The sequence below is a fragment of the Heloderma suspectum genome, chromosome 3 (genome assembly GCF_057233095.1).
Source record: "Heloderma suspectum isolate Gila_16-S chromosome 3, 16-S_ref, whole genome shotgun sequence".
Taxonomy (NCBI): domain Eukaryota; kingdom Metazoa; phylum Chordata; class Lepidosauria; order Squamata; family Helodermatidae; genus Heloderma; species Heloderma suspectum.
This window is the reverse complement of record NC_139460.1, coordinates 124,116,027-124,134,621: the sequence shown is the minus strand read 5'-3', so window position 1 is coordinate 124,134,621 and position 18,595 is coordinate 124,116,027. Positions and strand designations below refer to the sequence as shown.

Here is an 18,595-nt window from a genome sequence, read left to right as displayed (position 1 = left end):
CGCGCTGTGATCCTGGAGCCAGGAATCCAAGCTCTCCCCCATGTCCCACACACTGTACAGTCAGTGCAGAAAACTGCACCGACTGCCTCCCTGAGGTTGCAAAGGGTGTATGCTGGTGGGTGGAGAGGCTGTTTTACACCGTATCCCCAGCCTCCTTCCCTGCAAAGCCCCAGTTAGACTGGCAAAATACAGAGTCTAGCTGAAATGCAGAGGAGGAGCATGGAGGCAAAAATCACCTCCATCACTCCTCCCACTCCGCATTGGATAGCCATAAGCCTCTGCGTTTGGATGATCACAAGATCTAACATTAAAATAATCTCTCTAGTTACACCCTAAATTTATAGTCTCTGTGTAAAGCCCCTAAGGTTCTTCAGAAGCATGATAATTCTTCACTGAAGAGAACTGCAAACAAGCTTCCCTGAAAGGCACTTAACCTTTTCAGCCCAGAGGGCCGCACGTGATATTAGCCCACAGAAACACACACACCATTTATCCCTATAAGAATCTCTGGGGAGGAAATGGAGTACAAGCTACGGTGAACTTGTTGGCAGTGGGATGTACATGTCAGGCCATTCTTGGGGGACCACAAGTTGTGTACCCCTGCCATACAATATACAACTGGATGGGTATACTTTCATTAACATAGGGCAAGGATGAGGCCCCACCTTAGCCAGTGCTCTCTGTGAACCAGGTGTGCACAAAGGGTTGTATCCAATAGTGTACAATAGCAAAGCTTCCACCACTTGCTGAAACCCCATTTTCATCCTTGTGCTGGTGGCAAATACAGTACTTTGATTCTACTTACACAAGGCAAGGTAATTAGGCTAGGTGTTGCTTGCACTAGTTGTACTGCTAGCGGTTGTAGCAGTCACTAGCAGAATGGCAATCCTTGCAGTTTTTCCACCAGCATAACGTTGGATATTACCCAATTAAATATATAAATGGATGTGTAGAATAGCTCCCCACAGGAAATAACATTAACACAACTCTCCATTTAAAGTTACATTTATTATATGAAATATCAATACACATTACAAAGATTCAATTGTTTTCTGTTCCACTGGTTTCAGATGACGGCGAATTATTAATTCACCTGTGGTGCAGTTAATATAGGTATCAGACATTTCCTCTTCAGCTGGAATTCCGTGGGGTAGTTTTAATGGTTTTATGCTATAGTCAGAGGAAGAAAAAGACATTAGTACTGTTTTATGAAAGCTGTTTTAAAATACTGCAGGCAAGAAAAGTTAACAAACCTTATTAGATGTTTAATGACTTTCAGTTTTGCATTCACAGAAGGGATGTTTTTGTGAACTCTGGGCTCAAATCTCTGTAAGCAACCATAAATTTTATAAGAGATTCAGTTTCAAACATATTACACACATACACACACTGAAGTTGTGATAATAGTTATGCTGACTAGGCAGCTCTTAAAATCTAAAAATAACCGAGTAGTCTGATCAATAAAAAGTAATGTACTGAATAAAGAGGGAATTACTGCAGATAGAATTAACCAATGGGTAACACAGAAAATCAATACAATTATAGTTAATCCTTTAAGGGCACAATCCTATGCATGTTTAGACATAACAAAGTCCTACAACTCCCAGCATTCCCCATCCAGCATGGGGATGGCTGGGGAATGCTGGGAGTAGGCCTTTTTCCTGTCTAAACATGCATAAGATTGTGCCCTAAATTTCCTTCATTATCACAGTACAGATTTCAGCCCAATCCGTTAAATTTATTTTGTTATCACAGTACCAATTTCAGCCCAATACCACTTATGCTAAAATTCATGAAATCTTTCAGATGTAGTAATATTTTTATTCATAATGACCAAACTGTGGTAAATAGCCACCTATTAAATGAAGATATAAACTGATATTAAACTAACTGGTTTACTAAAAATCCTTAACAGTACAATCCTATGCATGTCTACTCAGAAGTAAGTGCCGCTGAGTTCAGTGGTGCTTACTCCCTGCAAAGTTACTATACAACTGCAGCCTAAGTCTTCTTGGATTTCTATACCCCAATTCAGTAAGAGATAATCACGCCAGAAAGTAAGCTTCTATGTGTAGGTTTCTTTGCTTAATCAGGGGTGGCACTTGCAGACTTTATCCAGATGAATATTTGTACAGGGATTTAAAGAAGAAGATTTTCCTGGATTACTCTCTCTTGTAGAAAATCTAGTTTGGGATAACACAGGAAAATTCTTGCAACAACATTTAATATAAACAGGAACAAAAAAAACCCCAAATCCTAAACATTCCATAATTTGTGAATCAGAAAGCTCCTCTTCATTGCAAGCCAAATGGAACTGCATGCAATGTTTGTGTTTACAGTAAGCTACTAAACTAATAGCCACACTCTAGCCCACAGGTGGGCAAATCCCCTTGCAAGCCTGTTGCTCAGCAGGCAGGCTGGGGTGTGACTGGGACAGAAAGGAAGGCTCTTGGGAGACTCATCCCCGCATGCCTTTCTCCCTATTGAAATGACACTCCTCCTCCCCCTGCTCAACCAATCAGCCAGCACCAATCAGCTGGGAGGGGAGTTGCCTGATGGAATCTCAGCCAACATACAAGGGAACTCTCCCCCCCACATGCTGAGATTGTGGGGGTGGGGAGAGAGTGTGTATAGATGCATCTGTCAGTCAATGTGTGCATGTATGCATGAGAGAGGAGGATGGCCATATCTGTGTGTGAGAGTGGGGGCAAAGAGGCACCAGACCTGGCTATGCCCACTGTTGTCTTCAGCCACACCTAGTGCTAGCATGTGGCCCTCAGGGACAAGAAAGCTGCTCTAGCCTGCAAAAGTGATTGGCATATCTGCTACAGCTGAAATCAGCAAGTGCCATCGTTACCGCCATAATTCAGACAAACACACTTTATGAAGCTTCCTCTCAAACGTTACTTGTACAGAATACTTGAACTGCTCTTCAGCCTCCCTCCCATTCAAAAGCAGAAGCATTTTAATGGAAAACCCAGAAGTAACACTAACAGTTCTGCGGTATCAGAGCAAAATTCCATCTAGTCCCACATTACATTTCACACAGCAGTCAGGCATATGCAACATCAGCAGCAATTCCTACTTAATCTACCCTTCCATTCAATCCCCAAACTGCTTTTTTAACTCAGGAAAACTCCCTTTGTAGCATAGTTAAGGGCTATAAATGTATATTCTCTAGATTCCACGATCACCTTTTAAATGCCCATGTGATCAAATGCCAAAGATATTCACAGGCTTGACAAAAACTGAAATAAAAAGCACTTCCATATAAAAAAAATGCAGGAGCTCAAACTAATTAACCAACTGTGTTTTTTTAAATTAATTGATGTGTGTCTTCTACACTACACTGTGTCTTCTACAATACACTAGAAAGGAACTCAGCAGATTAATTTAATACCTTGCCTTGAGAAGGAGCTATTCCAAGTATAGGTTATTCCAATATACCTGTCTAAGAGCACAATCCTATGGCTGCTAGACAGTGGCTAGACGGCCATAGGATTGTTCAGTTTCCGCCAACCGACCTCAGAGCTCGTGCTCCGAGGTCAGTTCCTGGAAAACCACCTCCCCAGGTCCTCCCCTGCCACCCAGTAGGTGGCGCGGATCGTCCCCGGGCTCTGTGTGCGGATGAGCAGCATGGAGCGGGGCAAAGGGGGAGGTTCCTGGGGGTGGGAAATGTGGAAGTGCCAGTACAATGCTTCCTATGTGTCCTCCAGCCTCCCCCCGGCTGGGACGTTCCACAGCTAGACAGCCAAAATTGGCTGTCTAGCTGCAAATGCAGGGCAACCAGAATGGGCAGGAGAAGATCCCGTCCACATTCTGCCTGCCCTGCATTGGACAGGTGGCCACCTATCCCGATAGTATTGCTCCCTAATGTCTGATCTTGGAAGCTAGCCTAAGACTACAATTCCATGCATATTTAACTGGTCCCGTCTACTTTAGTGGGACTTGCTTCTGAACAAAGATGCATAGGAATGGCCTGTATCAGTTAATATTAGAGGTAGGGAAAAAATCCCCGAACTCTTTTCCAGGAAGAGAGTAAACAGAAGGGAAAACAAGATTGTTAAAAGCGTAGATACTTTTTCCAATCCAAGAATTTTGAGCAACTCTTTTTCCCAATAAGGACGCCTTTTCCCACTTCTGATTCTGGTGACAAGGTGCAATTTATGAGGCTGCTGCGGATCACCTCCATATTTTTCATGATCACCAGGTCGTGGCTGAAACACCTAAAAGAGATTTAACAAAGGCAGGCTTTAGTCATCGATTCATGAATAGCCAACACAATAAATATCTTAAGAACTATTATTAAAAATTTGATTTGTAGCAAAGGTGACTGGATGACTAGAATATGACATCAGAGTCATATGACATCAGAGAAACAGATCTGTATCAAAGGTTTTTTTTCTATAAACTTAGACTGAAGGCAGACTTCTATATCATACTTCTACTTCAGTTGTAGGTTATCAGTTTCCAGAAGATACCAAGCTAGCATCCCAAATAAAGATTCAGCTGTAAAGCTCATTATGTTTGTAACAGTTATGTGTGACAGAGTACGGCTGCAATTCTTTGCATACTTACCTGGGAGTAAGCCACCCTGAACACAGCAAGAATTATGCACAGAATTACATGGTAAATAGCAAAGCAGCCAAACTCACTTCTTTACATGATGGATCAAATATGTTACCAAGGCCCTGTTCACATGTCACAGCCAATTGCTGGGTTATTTAACGCAGGAATTGGTGGCGAAGAATGGGAGGGAGCGAGCCACTTGACACTTCCATTTTCAGTTGACTCAGGAACGTCTCATTCTTGGGTTGTTTTGCAACGACCAGACCAGGAAACTCTGGGTTGCTGATGGGTTAAATATCCAGAGTTAACCCAACAACAAACCATGGGAATAGGCCATGACATGCGAAACCAGGTCAAAGTGTGGTAAGGCACACATACTGAACACGCTCATTTGTTATACAATAAGGGTGCAATCCGATTGGCTCTGCCCTGGATACTTGTAAGCCTCTGAACTCGGAGGTTTACATATAGCCAATGCAGATCAGGAAGCGTGTCACGCCTCCCACTCTGCATTTTAGCTAAACAGGTGTTTTCACCCATCTAGCCGAGGCTTTGGGGAGGGGGGAGGGAAGGAGGCTGGGGACACTTGGAATGCAAGCTATCCCCAGTCTCCTCCCACTCATATGCCCCCATTAATCCCTCTGTGAGCTCACTTCTGTGAGGTCACTGAAGCAGCTGGCATGGTTCTCTCTGTGCCACATACAAGGACTCTCTGTGTCCTGCGAGGGGGCAGTGCTCTGTCCCCAGCTTCGTATCCAGGAATCCAAAATATCTTATGTCCCTCAGATGCTGTCTAGGGGACATAGGATCACTCCCTAAGTTTTCTAATGAGACGTATGAAAGTAAAACTGTTTTTCAACGAAAGCCTTACCGATTCAGGAACTCTTGCCCTGGTAAATCTCTGCCTAATCCACACTCTCGAAGTGATCGGCTCCACTTTGTTCCGTGCAAGACTATGCAGCTGGAAAGATGAGAAAGAGACAAAACACACTGTTTCAAAGTTTAAACTTAAATGCGTAGAGATCCCCATCAGACACTATCCACCCTTGCCTGGGCTAATTCGAAGTTAAATTATATAGATTCCTTGGTCATTTTGGATGTCCAGTGAGGAATTTGACATACACTCAAACAGTCCAAGGTAGGAAACATATTCAGAATTACTGGTTTTGTTTAAAAACCAAATAGTTGGTACTCCAGGGAAACCTGATACTTCTTTAAAGGCAAAGTAATAACAAAAAATAAAGTATCCAGGAATCACAGAGACATATTTGTTTACCAAACTTGTCCCAGTGTATTGTGTGCAACTACCCCTGGATTTGCTTACAAAATGAAAAATGCAAGGGCACAAATTAACCTGAACGCCTTCCCTCTGTTACGAGGCATTCCCACATTTGGGGACTGGCCTGTGGTTGCTCTGTGATAAAGAAACAGCGCTCTGCAAATATCTAGTACAGCCTTTCCGATTTACTTCATATCCTTCAGAATTGAGCCATGGCATTTAAAGAAGATGTGGGGATCTGGTTAAGCCCTTCCTAACACCACCGAGGTGATCCATGGAATCGCCAAAAGTCGGACACGACTGAATGGATAAAATCATCAACACCACCGAGCTAATGTAGCAGAACAAAGGATTTTAAGGGGTCCTCGCACGAAGTATAATTCTCTACCCACAGGACAACACTCCAGCTCGGGAACCCCATCATCTCACCTGCCAGGCAGCGGGGTTCCCCCACATTACTCTACCCAGCAGCGCCGCCATCTTACGCCCCCGCGTCACGCATAGCGCCCAGCCTCCTACGCGAGGAGAAAGCCTCACTTGGGTCGCCCAATCACAGGTTGCGATATCTCCACCAGCCTCTATGAGGGGGAAGTAGCTATATGGGGGAAGGGGAAGTCTAGGAATGTCTTATATCTCTATGGTCTAGACTTCCGCCTGCTCGGGGGAAGGTGCTCCGCCTTCAGTTTCGAGTTCTTGGAGATCACGTGAGTGGCAGACGGCGCGGAAGCCTATTCGCTTGCGTCTTTTGTCGCGGGCTCTCGCGCTCTCTGTTGATTGGATGGGTGCCGGGGCTCCCGCAGGCTCACCGCCCACGGCGAGGCGAAGCGTGTTTCCAGCGGGGGTCCCGACCCCCCACGACGAGAAGTCCCGCTGCCGATGCTTGGTCTCATCTCCCCGCTGCGATGGACGATCCAGCGGTGTCGGTGCTGAAGCGGGCGGTGGAGCTGGACTCGGCGTCTCGCTTCCAGGAGTCGCTAGTTTGCTACCAGGAGGGGATTGATCTCCTGCTGAAAGTGCTCAGAGGTGAGGCGTCCGTCTTCCCACCCGCAGCCCAGGCAGATGAGCCTCTCTGTTCTGCAGTGAGCATCCCAGCCTCAGCCCCAGCAGCCCTGTAGATCTCACAGGCCAAAGTTCTTTCCAGCCCCGCTCTGTCTTCGCTGAGAAGCCGGGTAGAAGCCCCTGCGGAAGGGTACGAGAAGAGCAGTTTCCCCCCGTCTGCCCCTAGCAGCTGGTATTCAGATGTATTCTGCTTCTGAACAAGGCGGTTTCAGTGGATCCTTCTTATTGAGGTGGGAAACCTGTGCCTGGGATGTACCACTTCAGACGCCGTGTCTTGGAGGTTCACATGATCGAATGTGACGATTTCTAAGCATCCAACAGCACCTCAGACAAGTTTGTTTTAGATCCCAGAAAGATGCAGTTAATCGCTTAATATATATTTATTAGAGTGACAAGTAAAACAAATGCTAAAATCTTTAAGCAAAACGTTTTGGCTTCTCCCTTCTTCAGCTGCTCCAATATGAATCTTTTTTAAAACACACACACGCCTTAATAGCTTACATTTTGTGCCATGTTACGTTTAATAAAATTGTGGCCTCTTTTAATACCCCCCCCCCCCCCCGCAAAAGGGATATAATATCCACATAGAAAACTAGGCTTCATGGAGAAGGCTAAACTAGAATCTTTCTGCCTCACATCTAGTTTTCTACATGGAAGTTTTTTGTTTCTGCATGCAGAAACATTCAATCATGTGCCCCCCCCTTACAGTCTGAAGTGGTATCATCCAGATAAAACTTTATTACCTTAGTGAGAACATGGCCTAACATACAGTTCTATCCTCCAAGAATGTATATGATTCACACTGCAGTTTTATGTGTGTTGACTCAGAAATAAGCCACATGGTGTTAAATGAGGCTTACTGCTGAGTAAGTGCACTTGAGATTGCAGCAAGAATCAAGATAATTACTATAACCAGCTTTTGTGTTAGTGGATTCTACAAATTAATTGTTGTTTGAAGTTCTTTCTTTTTGTCTTGAGCCTATTATCAATCAGTTTCTTTGGCTCAAGATCTAATATTATGAAAGAGGCTGAATTTTTCTCGCAGTAAACTCTCTCCACCTCATCCATAATTCTGTAAAGTTTTATCATGTCCATTAAAGCGAATTCTATACATTTTCTCAGAATTAAGCCCTACTGATTTTCAGTGGATGCATAGGATTGCAGACTTACAGTACTATCCTCTACATATCTATTCAGAAATAAGTCCTGTTGAGTTCAGTTGGATTTATTCCCAGGTATGTGGGGTATAGGATTGCATCTTTACAGTGCAATCCTATGTATGTCTACTCAGACGTAAGCCCTACTGAGTTCAGTGCAACTTACTCTTAGGTGAGTGTATATAGGTAAGTGTAATTTTTTTCTAAGCCAAACTTGTTAACCTTTTCCTGTAAGAAAAGTACTTCAGTCACTTGGCCATTGTGGCTGTCCTTTTCTGTACCTTTTCCAATTTTATGAAATCCTCTTGCAGTGGGTTAAACAGAGCTGAATAGTGTCCCAGATGTTACATGCAGCTACTTGTGGAGTGGCTTCTCTATTGTGATAAGGGCCCTAACTGAGATTATGACCACATTCCACTAACTTCTCTGAGTTGCCAGGGCTCACAACAATGGTGGGGAACCACAAAACTCTGAGCCAGATGTGGCCTTAGGACTTTCTCAATAGGCCTACAGTATCTCCTCCTAGGTCTCTCCTCTGCAGTTTTCCCTTTTGCCACTTGTACCATGTCCAGTGTTCCAGCACTTGGCCCTGCCTCCTTCCCTTTGGCCGTGGTTCCCTTTTCTGCTGCTCATACCATTCAGTCCTTTGCCTTGGCACAGCTTTCTCCTTTGCTCTGCTTTTTGGGGGACAGGAGATTTTTCCATACTTTTTTAGCCCACTATACCTTTTCTCTCTGAACCCCCTTCCATTGCATTCCACTGCTGAAGTGCCTACAGTGAAGTCTCACAGGGGCTGTGAGATGAAGAATTTGTAAGCACGGGAGGGGTACTAGAGGGTGGGACACAAAAACCAAGTGTTTGGGGAACAGCCCTCTTCAACTTACCAGTTCTGCTTTGGGTGAGGGTGGTCTTGCTGAAGAGTTTCTCAAGATCTGATGGTCTCCAAATGTAAATGGGGTGTGTCCTGAGTGTGTGGATGGATGTGAAGTGAGGGGGTCTGTATGAGAGAGTGAGAATAAATAGATGAGTCAAGAAAGCATGTGCGGTACCTCTGGCCCTGCCTACCAGTGGAATGTGGCCCCTGGCAGGAAAAAGGTTTCCCCAGTTCTGTTCGAGAAAGTAGAGCACACACACTGCCTCTGGAGCAGCCTTCCCCAATGTGGTGCCCTCCAGATGTTTTGGACTTCAACTTCCGTCAGCCTCAGCCAGCATGGACAAGGGTCGGGAATGCTGGAAGTTGTCTTCCAGAAGCTTTGGCCTACATCGGGTTGGGTAAGGCTGACCTGGAGTTTCATTTGGAAGCCTTCCGAAACATATGACTCTTTTTATTTATTTATTACATTTATGTTCCGCCTTTTTTCCTCTTGCAGGGAGCCTGAGGCGGCTTGCATGATCCTCCTCCTTTCCATTTTATCCTCACAACAACCCTGTGAGGTTGGTTAGGCTGAGAGTCAGTGTCTGGCCCAAAGTCACCCAGTGAGCTTCATGACCTATTGAGGACTAGAACCCAGATCTCCCAAGTCCTCAATCCAACACTCCAACCAATACACCACCCTGGCTGTGTTTTGCTTTTTTGTTGTTAGTTGCCATAGTTTTATCAACAAAATTCCCTCATCTAGTTGTCTAGGTAAAACCCAGGCACCAGATAGGCCCTGCCAGTTACTCCTTCAGGTGACATCACCGCTGCATGACAGTTAGATACCAATCAGTACCCTTGCTGTGTACATGCAGGTTATAAATTTAAACTGAAAGCAGAATGTGGGCTTATGAAAAAGAACCGTTTCTTCACTGTCCTTCATGTATCTTGTCTTCTGTTTGCAGCTACAAAGGATGAGAAGAAAAAAACCCATTACAGAGATAAAATATCAAGTTATATGAACAGAGCGGAAAATATTAAGAAATATCTTGAGAAAGAGAAAGAAGGTATGAAGCTATAATGTAAGTTTCTTTAGTATGGTTGTGGAAATACTACATTGGAATTGATTTTTTTTTTCTTTAAAAGGTACAGTAACTGTGTGTGTGTTTGTTTTTAAATGAAAAGCGTTCTTGTTTTTAGACGGAAAATACCACAAACAAATTAAAATTGAAGAAAATACGAAAGGTTTCAGCTATGAAAAGCTATTCCAAGAATATCTTAATGAAACTGTTACGGAGGTTTGGATTGAGGACCCTTACATTAGACAAGTTCATCAGGTAAAGACATTGTTGATTCATACAGTCAAAACATTTTGTGCCTTTGCATCTCAAAAACTAATCCTATTTAATTGTTTACAGTTGTACAACTTCTTAAGATTCTGTGAAATGCTTGTTAAAGGACCATGCAAAGTGAAAAGTATACACCTTCTCACCTCTCATGATGAAGTAAGTATTTACAATCTTGCAATCTTAGATCCACTTACCTGGGAGTATGCCCATTGAACTTAATCGGACTTACTTTTTAGTAGACATGCATAATATTGCTCCTTGATTTTAGAGAGTTCTCCTGTTTTATTGTAATGTACATATTTTATCTGCTTTGTTTTTAGTTTTTTTAAAAAAAATATTTCATTATTTTTATGTTTTCATTGTAGAGCCCCTCAAGCACTCACTGAGTGCAAGGGCAATTCAAAAATAAAGCAAAAATAATAAATAGACCTGTTCATTCAGATAAATAGGTCCATAACCTGTATTTTCAACATGTTTTGATTATATTTTATTGATTTTTTAAAAACATATATAAATCTTAACAGGGCAGTGGAAAGAGTCAACAGATGAGTGCCCTAGAAGAAATACAACAGTCCCTGAAGGATTTTGGTGTAACGTTGGCTGTGTCATATTCTTCTTCAATACATGATCGAGAGATTAGGTTGGTGATGTGAAGAAAATCACTAATAGTATTCAGTACCGATTTGCTAAGTTGTTTACATATACTTGATTATTTTGTCTTCTAACCTTATACAGTACATGACAGTTGCCAGCTCAAATTCTGGATACTATAATTAGCTTGAAGAGCTCTAAGGCAGTATTCAGCAGTAGTTGTCTCATGCCTACTCTACAAATTATCTTTTGCCCTCCCTTCTTACCTGCTATTGAGCAAAGCTGAAGTTCTACTTACTATAGCAGGCAATATCTGAATGCACACTATTTCATATACTTACTAGGCCAGGTAACCTTTAATCTCAGGTGGGTGTGTCACATGATTTCCACACCTTGCGTGCCCCATTAAGAGTGCAATCCTACCCATGTTTGGACAGAAAAGTCCTACAATTCCCTACAATGCAGGCTGGGGAATGCTGGGAGTTGTAAGACTTTTTTCTGTCTAAACATGCATAGGATTGTGTCCTAAGTATATGAATGGGAGCATTGTGTCTAATTCCAACAGAACAAATATAGTTGCAGAGACTGAAATTGCCCATTATCTGATCATTATGATTTGCTGATGTATTTACAATTTTCTATTACTGTCAAACATTTTTTGTATTTCTTTATCTTGTTAACCTTAACAACCACCCTGTGAGGAAGGTGGCTGTTGTTCCCATTTTTCAGAAGGGGAACTTGATCCAAGAAAGGCCACATTCATTGCTCATCAAGGGTTTGAACCCAGGTTTTCCCAAACCAAAATTTAAGAGTTCCACCCATTTGACCACATTAAATCCCAATTAATATTTCAAATTAAAGGTTGTTGTTGTTCAGTCGTTCAGTCGTGTCCGACTCTTCGTGACCCCATGGACCATAGCACGCCAGGCCTTCCTGTCCTGCGCTCTCTCCCGGAGCATGCTCAAGTTCATATTATCATAGAATCATAGAATAGTAGGGTTGGAAGGGGCCTACAAGGCCATCGAGTCCAACCCCCTGCTCAATGCAGGAATCCAAGTCAGAGCATCCCTGACAAATGGCTGTCCAGCCTCGTCTTGAAGGCCTCCAGTGTGGGAGAGCCCACCACCTCCCCAGGTAATTGGTTCCATTGCCGTATTGCTCTGACACTCAGGAAGTTTTTCCTGATGTTCAGTCGGAATCTGGCTTCCTGTAACTTGAGCCCATTATTCCGTGTCCTGCACTCTGGGATGATCAAGAAGAGATCCTGGCCTTCTTCTCTGTGACAACCTTTCAAGTACTTGAAGAGTGCTATCATATCTCCCCTCAGTCTTCTCTTCTCAAGGCTAAACATGCCCAGTTCTTTCAGTCTCTCTTCATAGGGCTTTGTTTCCAGTCCCCTGATCATCTTTGTTGCCCTCCTTTGAACCCTCTCCAGCTTGTCTGCATCCTTCTTAAAGTGTGGTGCCCAGAACTGGACACAGTACTCCAGATGAGGCCTAACCAGTGCTGAGTAGAGGGGAACTAGTACTTCCCGGGATTTGGAAGCGATGCTTCTATGAATGCAGCCCAAAATAGCATTTGCCTTTTTTGCAGCCACATCACACTGTTGGCTCATATTCAGCTTGTGATCGACGACAATTCCAAGATCCTTCTCGCTCGTAGTGTGGTTGAGCCACGTATCCCCCATCTTGTAACTGTGCATTTGGTTTCTTTTTCCTAGGTGCAGAACTTGGCATTTATCCCTATTAAATGCCATTCTGTTGTTTTCTGCCCAGCACTCCAGTCTATCCAGATCACTTTGAATTTTGTTTCTGTCTTCCAAAGTATTAGCTATCCCACCCAATTTTGTGTCATCTGCAAATTTGATCAGCATTCCCTGCACCTCCTCCTCCAAGTCATTAATAAAAATGTTGAAGAGCACTGGGCCCAGGACTGAGCCCTGCGGTACCCCACTCGTTACCTCTCCCCAGCTTGAGAAGGTCCCATTGATAAGCACTCTTTGAGTCCGATTCTGTAGCCAACTGTGGATCCACCGGATCGTTGTTTCATCTAGCCCACTTCGAGCTAGTTTGCTCATCAGGATATCATGGGGCACTTTGTCGAAAGCTTTGCTGAAGTCGAGGTATATGATGTCTACAGCATTCCCACGGTCTACAAGGGAGGTGACTTGATCAAAAAATGAGATCAGATTTGTCTGGCAGGACTTGTTTTTGACAAATCCATGTTGGCTTCGAGTAATCACGGCATTGTTGTCAAGGTGCTTCCAGATGGATTGCTTTATGATCTGCTCCAGAATTTTCCCAGGGATTGATGTCAGACTGACTGGTCTGTAGTTCCCAGGTTCCTCCTTTTTACCCTTTTTGAAGATAGGGACAACGTTAGCCCTCCTCCAGTCATCTGGCACTTCCCCTGTCCTCCATGATTTCTCAAAGAGAATAGACAGCGGTTCTGAGAGTTCTTCTGCCAGTTCCTTTATGACTCTAGGATGCAGTTCATCTGGCCCTGGAGATTTGAACTCATTCAAAGTAATGAGGTGTTCCTTGACCATATGCCTGTCGATCTCAAGCTGCAATCCTGCCCCTTCAGCCTGTACTTCGCCTTTGCCAGGGGGGTCATAGACCCTCTTTTGGGAGAAGACTGAGCCAAAGTAGGAAAGACTGAGCCAAAGTAGGAAATTCATTGCATCCGTGATGCTATCTAGCCATCTCATCCTCTGCCGTCCCCTTCTCCTTTTGCCTTCAGTCTTTCCCAGCATCAGGGTCTTTTCCAGGGAGTTTTCTCTTCGCATTAGGTGGCCAAAATATTGGAGCTTCAGCTTCAGTATCTGTCTTTCCAATGAGCACTCAGGGTTGATTTCCTTTAGGATGGACTGATTTGACCTCCTTGCAGTCCAGGGGACTTGTAAGAGTCTTCTCCAGCACCACAGCTCGAAAGCATCAATTCTTCGGCGCTCAGCCTTCCTTATAGTCCAGCTCTCACAGCCATACATTACTACTGGGAAAACCATAGCTTTGATTAGACGGACCTTTGTCGGCAAGGTGATGTCTCTGCTTCTTACTATGCTGTCTAGGTTTGCCATAGCTTTCCTCCCAAGGAGCAAGCGTCTTTTAATTTTAAAGTCACCGTCTGCGGTGATCTTGGAGCCCAAGAAAGTAAAATCTGTCACTGCTTCCATTTCTTCCCCTTCTATATGCCAGGAAGTGATGGGGCCAGATGCCATGATCTTCGTTTTTTTAATGTTGAGTTTCAAACCAGCTTTTGCACTCTCCTCTTTCACCCTCAACAAGAGGCTCTTTAGATCCTCTTCGCTTTCTGCCATTAGGGTGGTATCGTCTGCATATCGGAGGTTGTTGATAATTCTCCCAGCAATCTTAATTCCGACCTCTGATTCATCCAACCCGGCATTTCTCATGATGTACTCTGCATATAAGTTAAATAAGCAGGGTGACAATATGCAGCCTTGTCGTACTCCTTTCCCAATTTTGAACCAATCGGTTGTTCCATGTCTGGTTCTTACTGTTGCTTCTTGACCCTCGTACAGGTTTCTCAGGAGACAGGTAAGGTGGTCTGGTACTCCCATCACTTTAAGAATTTGCCACAGTTTGTTGTGATCCACACAATCAAAGGCTTTAGCGTAGTCAATGAAGCAGAAATAGACGTTTTTCTGGAATTCTCTTGCTTTCTCCATGATGCAGCGAATGTTGGCGATTTCATCTCTAGTTCCTCTGCCTCTTCTAAACCCAGCTTGTACTTCCGGTAGTTCTCGGTTCGCATACTGCTGAAGCCTAGCTTGTAGGATTTTGAGCATCACCTTGCTGGCATGTGAAATGAGCGCAATTGTGTGGTAGTTTGAACACTCTTTGGCGTTGCCCTTCTTTGGAATTGGAATGTAAACTGACCTTTTCCAGTCTTGTGGCCACTGTTGAGTGTTCCAGATTTGTTGGCATATTGAATGCAGCACTTTAACAGCATCATCTTTTAGGATTTTAAATAGCTCGGCTGGAATACTGTCATCTCCGCTAGCTTTGTTGTTACTAATGCTTCCTAAGGCCCACTTGACTTCACTCTCGAGGATGTCCGGCTCAAGTTCAGTGAGCGCACTATCATGGCTATCAGGGACATTCAGATCTTTCCTGTATAGTTCTTCTGTGTATTCTTGCCACCTCTTCTTAATCTCATCTGCTTCTGTTAGGTCCCTGCCTTCTTTGTCCTTTATCATGCCCGTCTGTGCACAAAACGTTCCCTTGAGATCTCCGATTTACTTGAAGAGATCTCTACTCTTTCTCATTCTGTTGTTTTCCTCGATTTCTTTGCATTGTTCATTTAAGAAGGCCTTCTTGTCTCTCCTTGCTATTCTCTGGAACTCTGCATTCAGTTGGGTATATCTTCCCCTTTCTCCCTTGCTTTTCGCTTCCCTTCTTTCGTGAGCTACTTGTAAAGCCTCATCAGACAGCCACTTTGCTTCCTTGCATTTCTTTTTCTTTGGGATGGATTTCGTTGCTGCCTCCTGAACAATGTTACGGACCTCCGTCCATAGTTCCTCAGGCACTCTGTCTATCAGGTCTAATCCCTGAAATCTATTCCTCACCTCCACTGTATATTCATCAGGGATATGATTTAGGTCATACCTGTATGGTTTAGTGGTTTTCCTGACGTTCTTCAATTTAAGCCGAAATTTTGCAAGAAGCAGCTCATGATCTGAGCCACAGTCAGCTCCAGGTCTTGTTTTTACTGACTGTATGGAGCTTCTCCATCTTTGGCTGCAAAGGACATAATCAATCTGATTTCGATATTGACCATCTGGTGACGTCCATGTGTAGAGTCGCCTCTTGTGCTGTTGGAAAAGAGTGTTTGCTATGATCAGCGTGTTCTCTTGGCAAAACTCTATTAGCTTTTGTCCTGCTTCATTTTGTACACCAAGGCCATGCCTGCCTGTTATCCCGGTGATTTCTTGACTTCCTACTTTCGCATTCCAATCCCCTATGATGAAGAGGACATCTTTTTTTGGTGTTAGTTCTAGAAGGTGTTGTAGGTCTTCATAGAACCGATCAACCTCAGCTTCTTCGGCCTCAGTGGTTGGGGCATAGACTTGAATTACTGTGATGTTGAATGGTTTGCCTTGGATTCGTACTGAGATCATTCTATCATTTTTAAGATTGGACCCCAGTACTGCTTTTCCCACCCTTTTGTTGACTATGAGTGCTACTCCATTTCTTCTAAGGGATTCTTGCCCACAATAGTAGATATGATGGTCACCTGAATTAAATTCGCCCATGCCTGTCCATTTTAGTTCGCTGATTCCCAAGATGTCGATGTTCAATCTTGCCATCTCATGTTTGACCACCTCCAGCTTACCTTGATTCATTGATCTGACATTCCAGGTTCCTAAACAATATTGTTCTTTACAGCATCGGATTTTCTTTTCACCACCAGACACATCCACAGCTGAGTGTCCTTTCGGGTTTGGCCCAGCTGCTTCACTCTTTCTGGCGCTACTTGGAAATACCCTCTGCTCTTCCCCAGTAGCATATTGGACACCTTCCGACCTGAGGGGCTCATCTTCCGGCGTCATCTCTTTTAGCCTTGTGATACGTTCCATGGGGTTTTCTTGGCAAGAATACTGGAGTGGGTTGCCATTTCCTTCTCCAGTGGACCACATTTTGTCAGAACTCTCTGCCATGACCTGTCCGTCTTGGGTGGCCCTGCACGGCATAGCTTATGGCTTCACTGAGTTACGCAAGCCCCTTCGCCACAACAAGGCAGTGATCCATGAAGGGGCAAATTAAAGGTACACTAATGTAAATTTTAACATATCTTTTCAAATCCACATTGTGCATCTTCTGAACAGATTTTTTTATCACATATGTCTACAGTTTCAGTATTTGTGAAGAATAACACATCTTTATTGCATTGAAAACACAGATTCAACAATGGATGGATGATTAAAATTGGACGGGGCCTTGATTATTTTAAGAAACCACAGGTGAGGACTGTTGTTTGTTTTGTCTTTGGAAAAAAATGAGTTACTGAATGTTTGTTTAGAAGAATCGTTTGTTTTCCACAGGGTCGTTTTTCCCTTGGATACTGTGACTTTGATTTGAGACCATGTCATGAAACCACTGTGGACATCTTTCACATTAAACATACAAAGAAAAAATGATACCCACTCCAATGGCTATTTTGTCCAACTATATCTACTGTGCACTTTTATAAAATAAAACTGATTTTAATGCTTTTCAAAAGCTACTATACATCAGTCTGATTGGCACACCTAAGCAAAAAAAACATGTTTGCTGCAGGATTTCATATTCTTAAAAGGAGCTGTAAGTAGTTGAAGACCAGTATTCTGATTTGCTTGTTTGTGCTGGACCACCTCATTTTCTTACCTTAACTGGCACCATGCGGGAGGATGCTTGAAAACGCTTCTGAACTAAACCTTGACTACTGCACTTCTATTAGTGTTGCAATTCCACAAGCTTTATGCGTGCCCAGGGGAGATGTGTGCATATAGCTGGAACATATTTCTAAAGTTTCCACTAAAGTCATTTGCACTGCTGAAGAGGCAAGCTGCTCTTTCTTCAGTTTTAAGATTTAAATTTTAAACTGAAACGTTGGCTGCCTCTTCACTATGTGGTGGAAACTTCAAAGAAAACTACATTTTTCTTTTATTTTCCTTAAGACTGCAGGGACCATCTGCCGGCACTGCAGGGATACTGATGGTTCCCAGACCATCATTTAAGAATTACTGAGCTGAGCAAAAATATTCCAAACTCAAGATATTTTGGGAGTCAGCAAAGTCTGAAAAAGAAACTAACTATATCCTTGTGGAAGCTTCAGAGCAAAACTGATAAAGAGGCTACAGCCATGTGTACTAAATGTGTCCACCAGATATCTCCAAGTCATTTACAACGTACTGCAATATGTGGCAATTGACTGAAGTAACAAGGGAATTCTGGGGACAGTCATGCAGTAATCGCTTCTGTCATAATAACCTGCTGTTGTCATGCCCTAACAATGGTGTCTCCCTGATTAAGGGAACCCAAGACTGTGGTGCATGAACAACATGAAAAATGTTATGTCCAACTAGGCAATGTATGGAGATAGTCAGCACACTAAAAAAGAGCAATCCACAGAGGCACAGCCTCCATTTAACCTAATAGCCAAGCATGATTGGGCATTACACCAATGTATAAACAATGGGAGAAGGAAAGTGTGTTCCTGAGATCTTCCATATAACAAGACCCTTGGATTAAATCCTATTTTCAAGGCTTCACTCTCTAAAGCTGCCTCAGTCCTCCTTCTAATACACTATTAGGAGGTACCAATTCACCAAAGTCTAAAATACATTTTCTTGGAATCTGGTCCAGTTGATTTCAGTAGAACTTACTTTCAAGTAAATGGCTTTAGGATCTCAATTTAAGAGTCTAATCCAGCGTGCCTGAAAAACAGTGCATATGCTGACTCCAGTATTTCATTCACACCATGTCTTTATTAGAACTAGGAATTCAGCAGGAGTAAATTGCCTTTCTTAAAACTGAATGGCTGTGGGTGCATGTTTTGTGATTGCTGTTTTGTTTGTCTCTACCTGTACTTTCATTTTAACTATTTGTAAAGCTGTTGTGAGCACCATTCAGGCTAGTCTGTACGATGTTACGTTTTATAAATAAATAAAAGTTAAAGACGCGTAAGGAGTGATGATGAACATCTCATGTTAAGCTGTGCAGTGATATATAAC

The 18,595-nt window shown here is 43.3% G+C and overlaps 2 protein-coding genes across 5 annotated transcripts; one reads left to right on the top strand and one right to left on the bottom strand.

Moving 5' to 3' along the window:
- Positions 1-989: 989 nt before the first annotated feature.
- MRPL30 (mitochondrial ribosomal protein L30) lies at positions 990-6,339 on the bottom strand. Of its 2 annotated transcripts, XM_084844391.1 has the most exons (5): positions 6,278-6,339; positions 5,441-5,530; positions 4,080-4,226; positions 1,254-1,327; positions 990-1,170 (listed from the first exon to the last, which is right to left on the bottom strand). In XM_084844391.1, exons 1-5 carry the CDS (start codon positions 6,326-6,328, stop codon positions 1,032-1,034), a joined length of 501 nt encoding a protein of 166 aa, XP_084700517.1. In that variant the 5' UTR covers positions 6,329-6,339; the 3' UTR covers positions 990-1,031. The 2 variants fall into 2 exon arrangements, 1 of the variants encoding a protein (XP_084700517.1); XR_014789199.1 differs by lacking the exon at positions 990-1,170 and having other exon boundaries at positions 1,254-1,567; positions 1,919-4,226.
- A 204-nt stretch (positions 6,340-6,543) lies between these two features.
- Positions 6,544-18,560, top strand: MITD1 (microtubule interacting and trafficking domain containing 1). Of its 3 annotated transcripts, none has more exons than XR_014789197.1 (8): positions 6,544-6,871; positions 9,886-9,987; positions 10,121-10,257; positions 10,339-10,425; positions 10,794-10,909; positions 16,783-16,843; positions 16,925-17,183; positions 17,540-18,545. XR_014789197.1 is itself a non-coding variant. In XM_084844390.1 (7 exons), the coding sequence occupies exons 1-7, from the start codon at positions 6,751-6,753 to the stop codon at positions 17,018-17,020; spliced, it is 720 nt and encodes a 239-aa protein (XP_084700516.1). In that variant the 5' UTR covers positions 6,544-6,750; the 3' UTR covers positions 17,021-18,560. The 3 variants fall into 3 exon arrangements, 1 of the variants encoding a protein (XP_084700516.1); XR_014789198.1 differs by lacking the exon at positions 17,540-18,545 and adding an exon at positions 16,294-16,648 and having other exon boundaries at positions 16,925-17,020; XM_084844390.1 differs by having other exon boundaries at positions 16,925-18,560.
- Positions 18,561-18,595: the final 35 nt, after the last annotated feature.

Excerpts from the sequence above, each read along its gene's own strand:
- MRPL30 (XM_084844391.1), bottom strand. The coding sequence starts at position 6,328 with ATGGCGGCGCTGCTGGGTAGAGTAATGTGGGGGAACCCCGCTGCCTGG. Across the intron at positions 5,531-6,277 it reads GGAACCCCGCTGCCTGGCAG|CTGCATAGTCTTGCACGGAA; the intron begins GTGAGATGATGG and ends TCATCTTTCCAG. Across the intron at positions 4,227-5,440 it reads GGGCAAGAGTTCCTGAATCG|GTGTTTCAGCCACGACCTGG; the intron begins GTAAGGCTTTCG and ends AATCTCTTTTAG.
- MITD1 (XM_084844390.1), top strand. The coding sequence starts at position 6,751 with ATGGACGATCCAGCGGTGTCGGTGCTGAAGCGGGCGGTGGAGCTGGAC. Across the intron at positions 10,426-10,793 it reads TTCTCACCTCTCATGATGAA|GGCAGTGGAAAGAGTCAACA; the intron begins GTAAGTATTTAC and ends AAATCTTAACAG. Across the intron at positions 10,910-16,782 it reads ATACATGATCGAGAGATTAG|ATTCAACAATGGATGGATGA; the intron begins GTTGGTGATGTG and ends TTGAAAACACAG.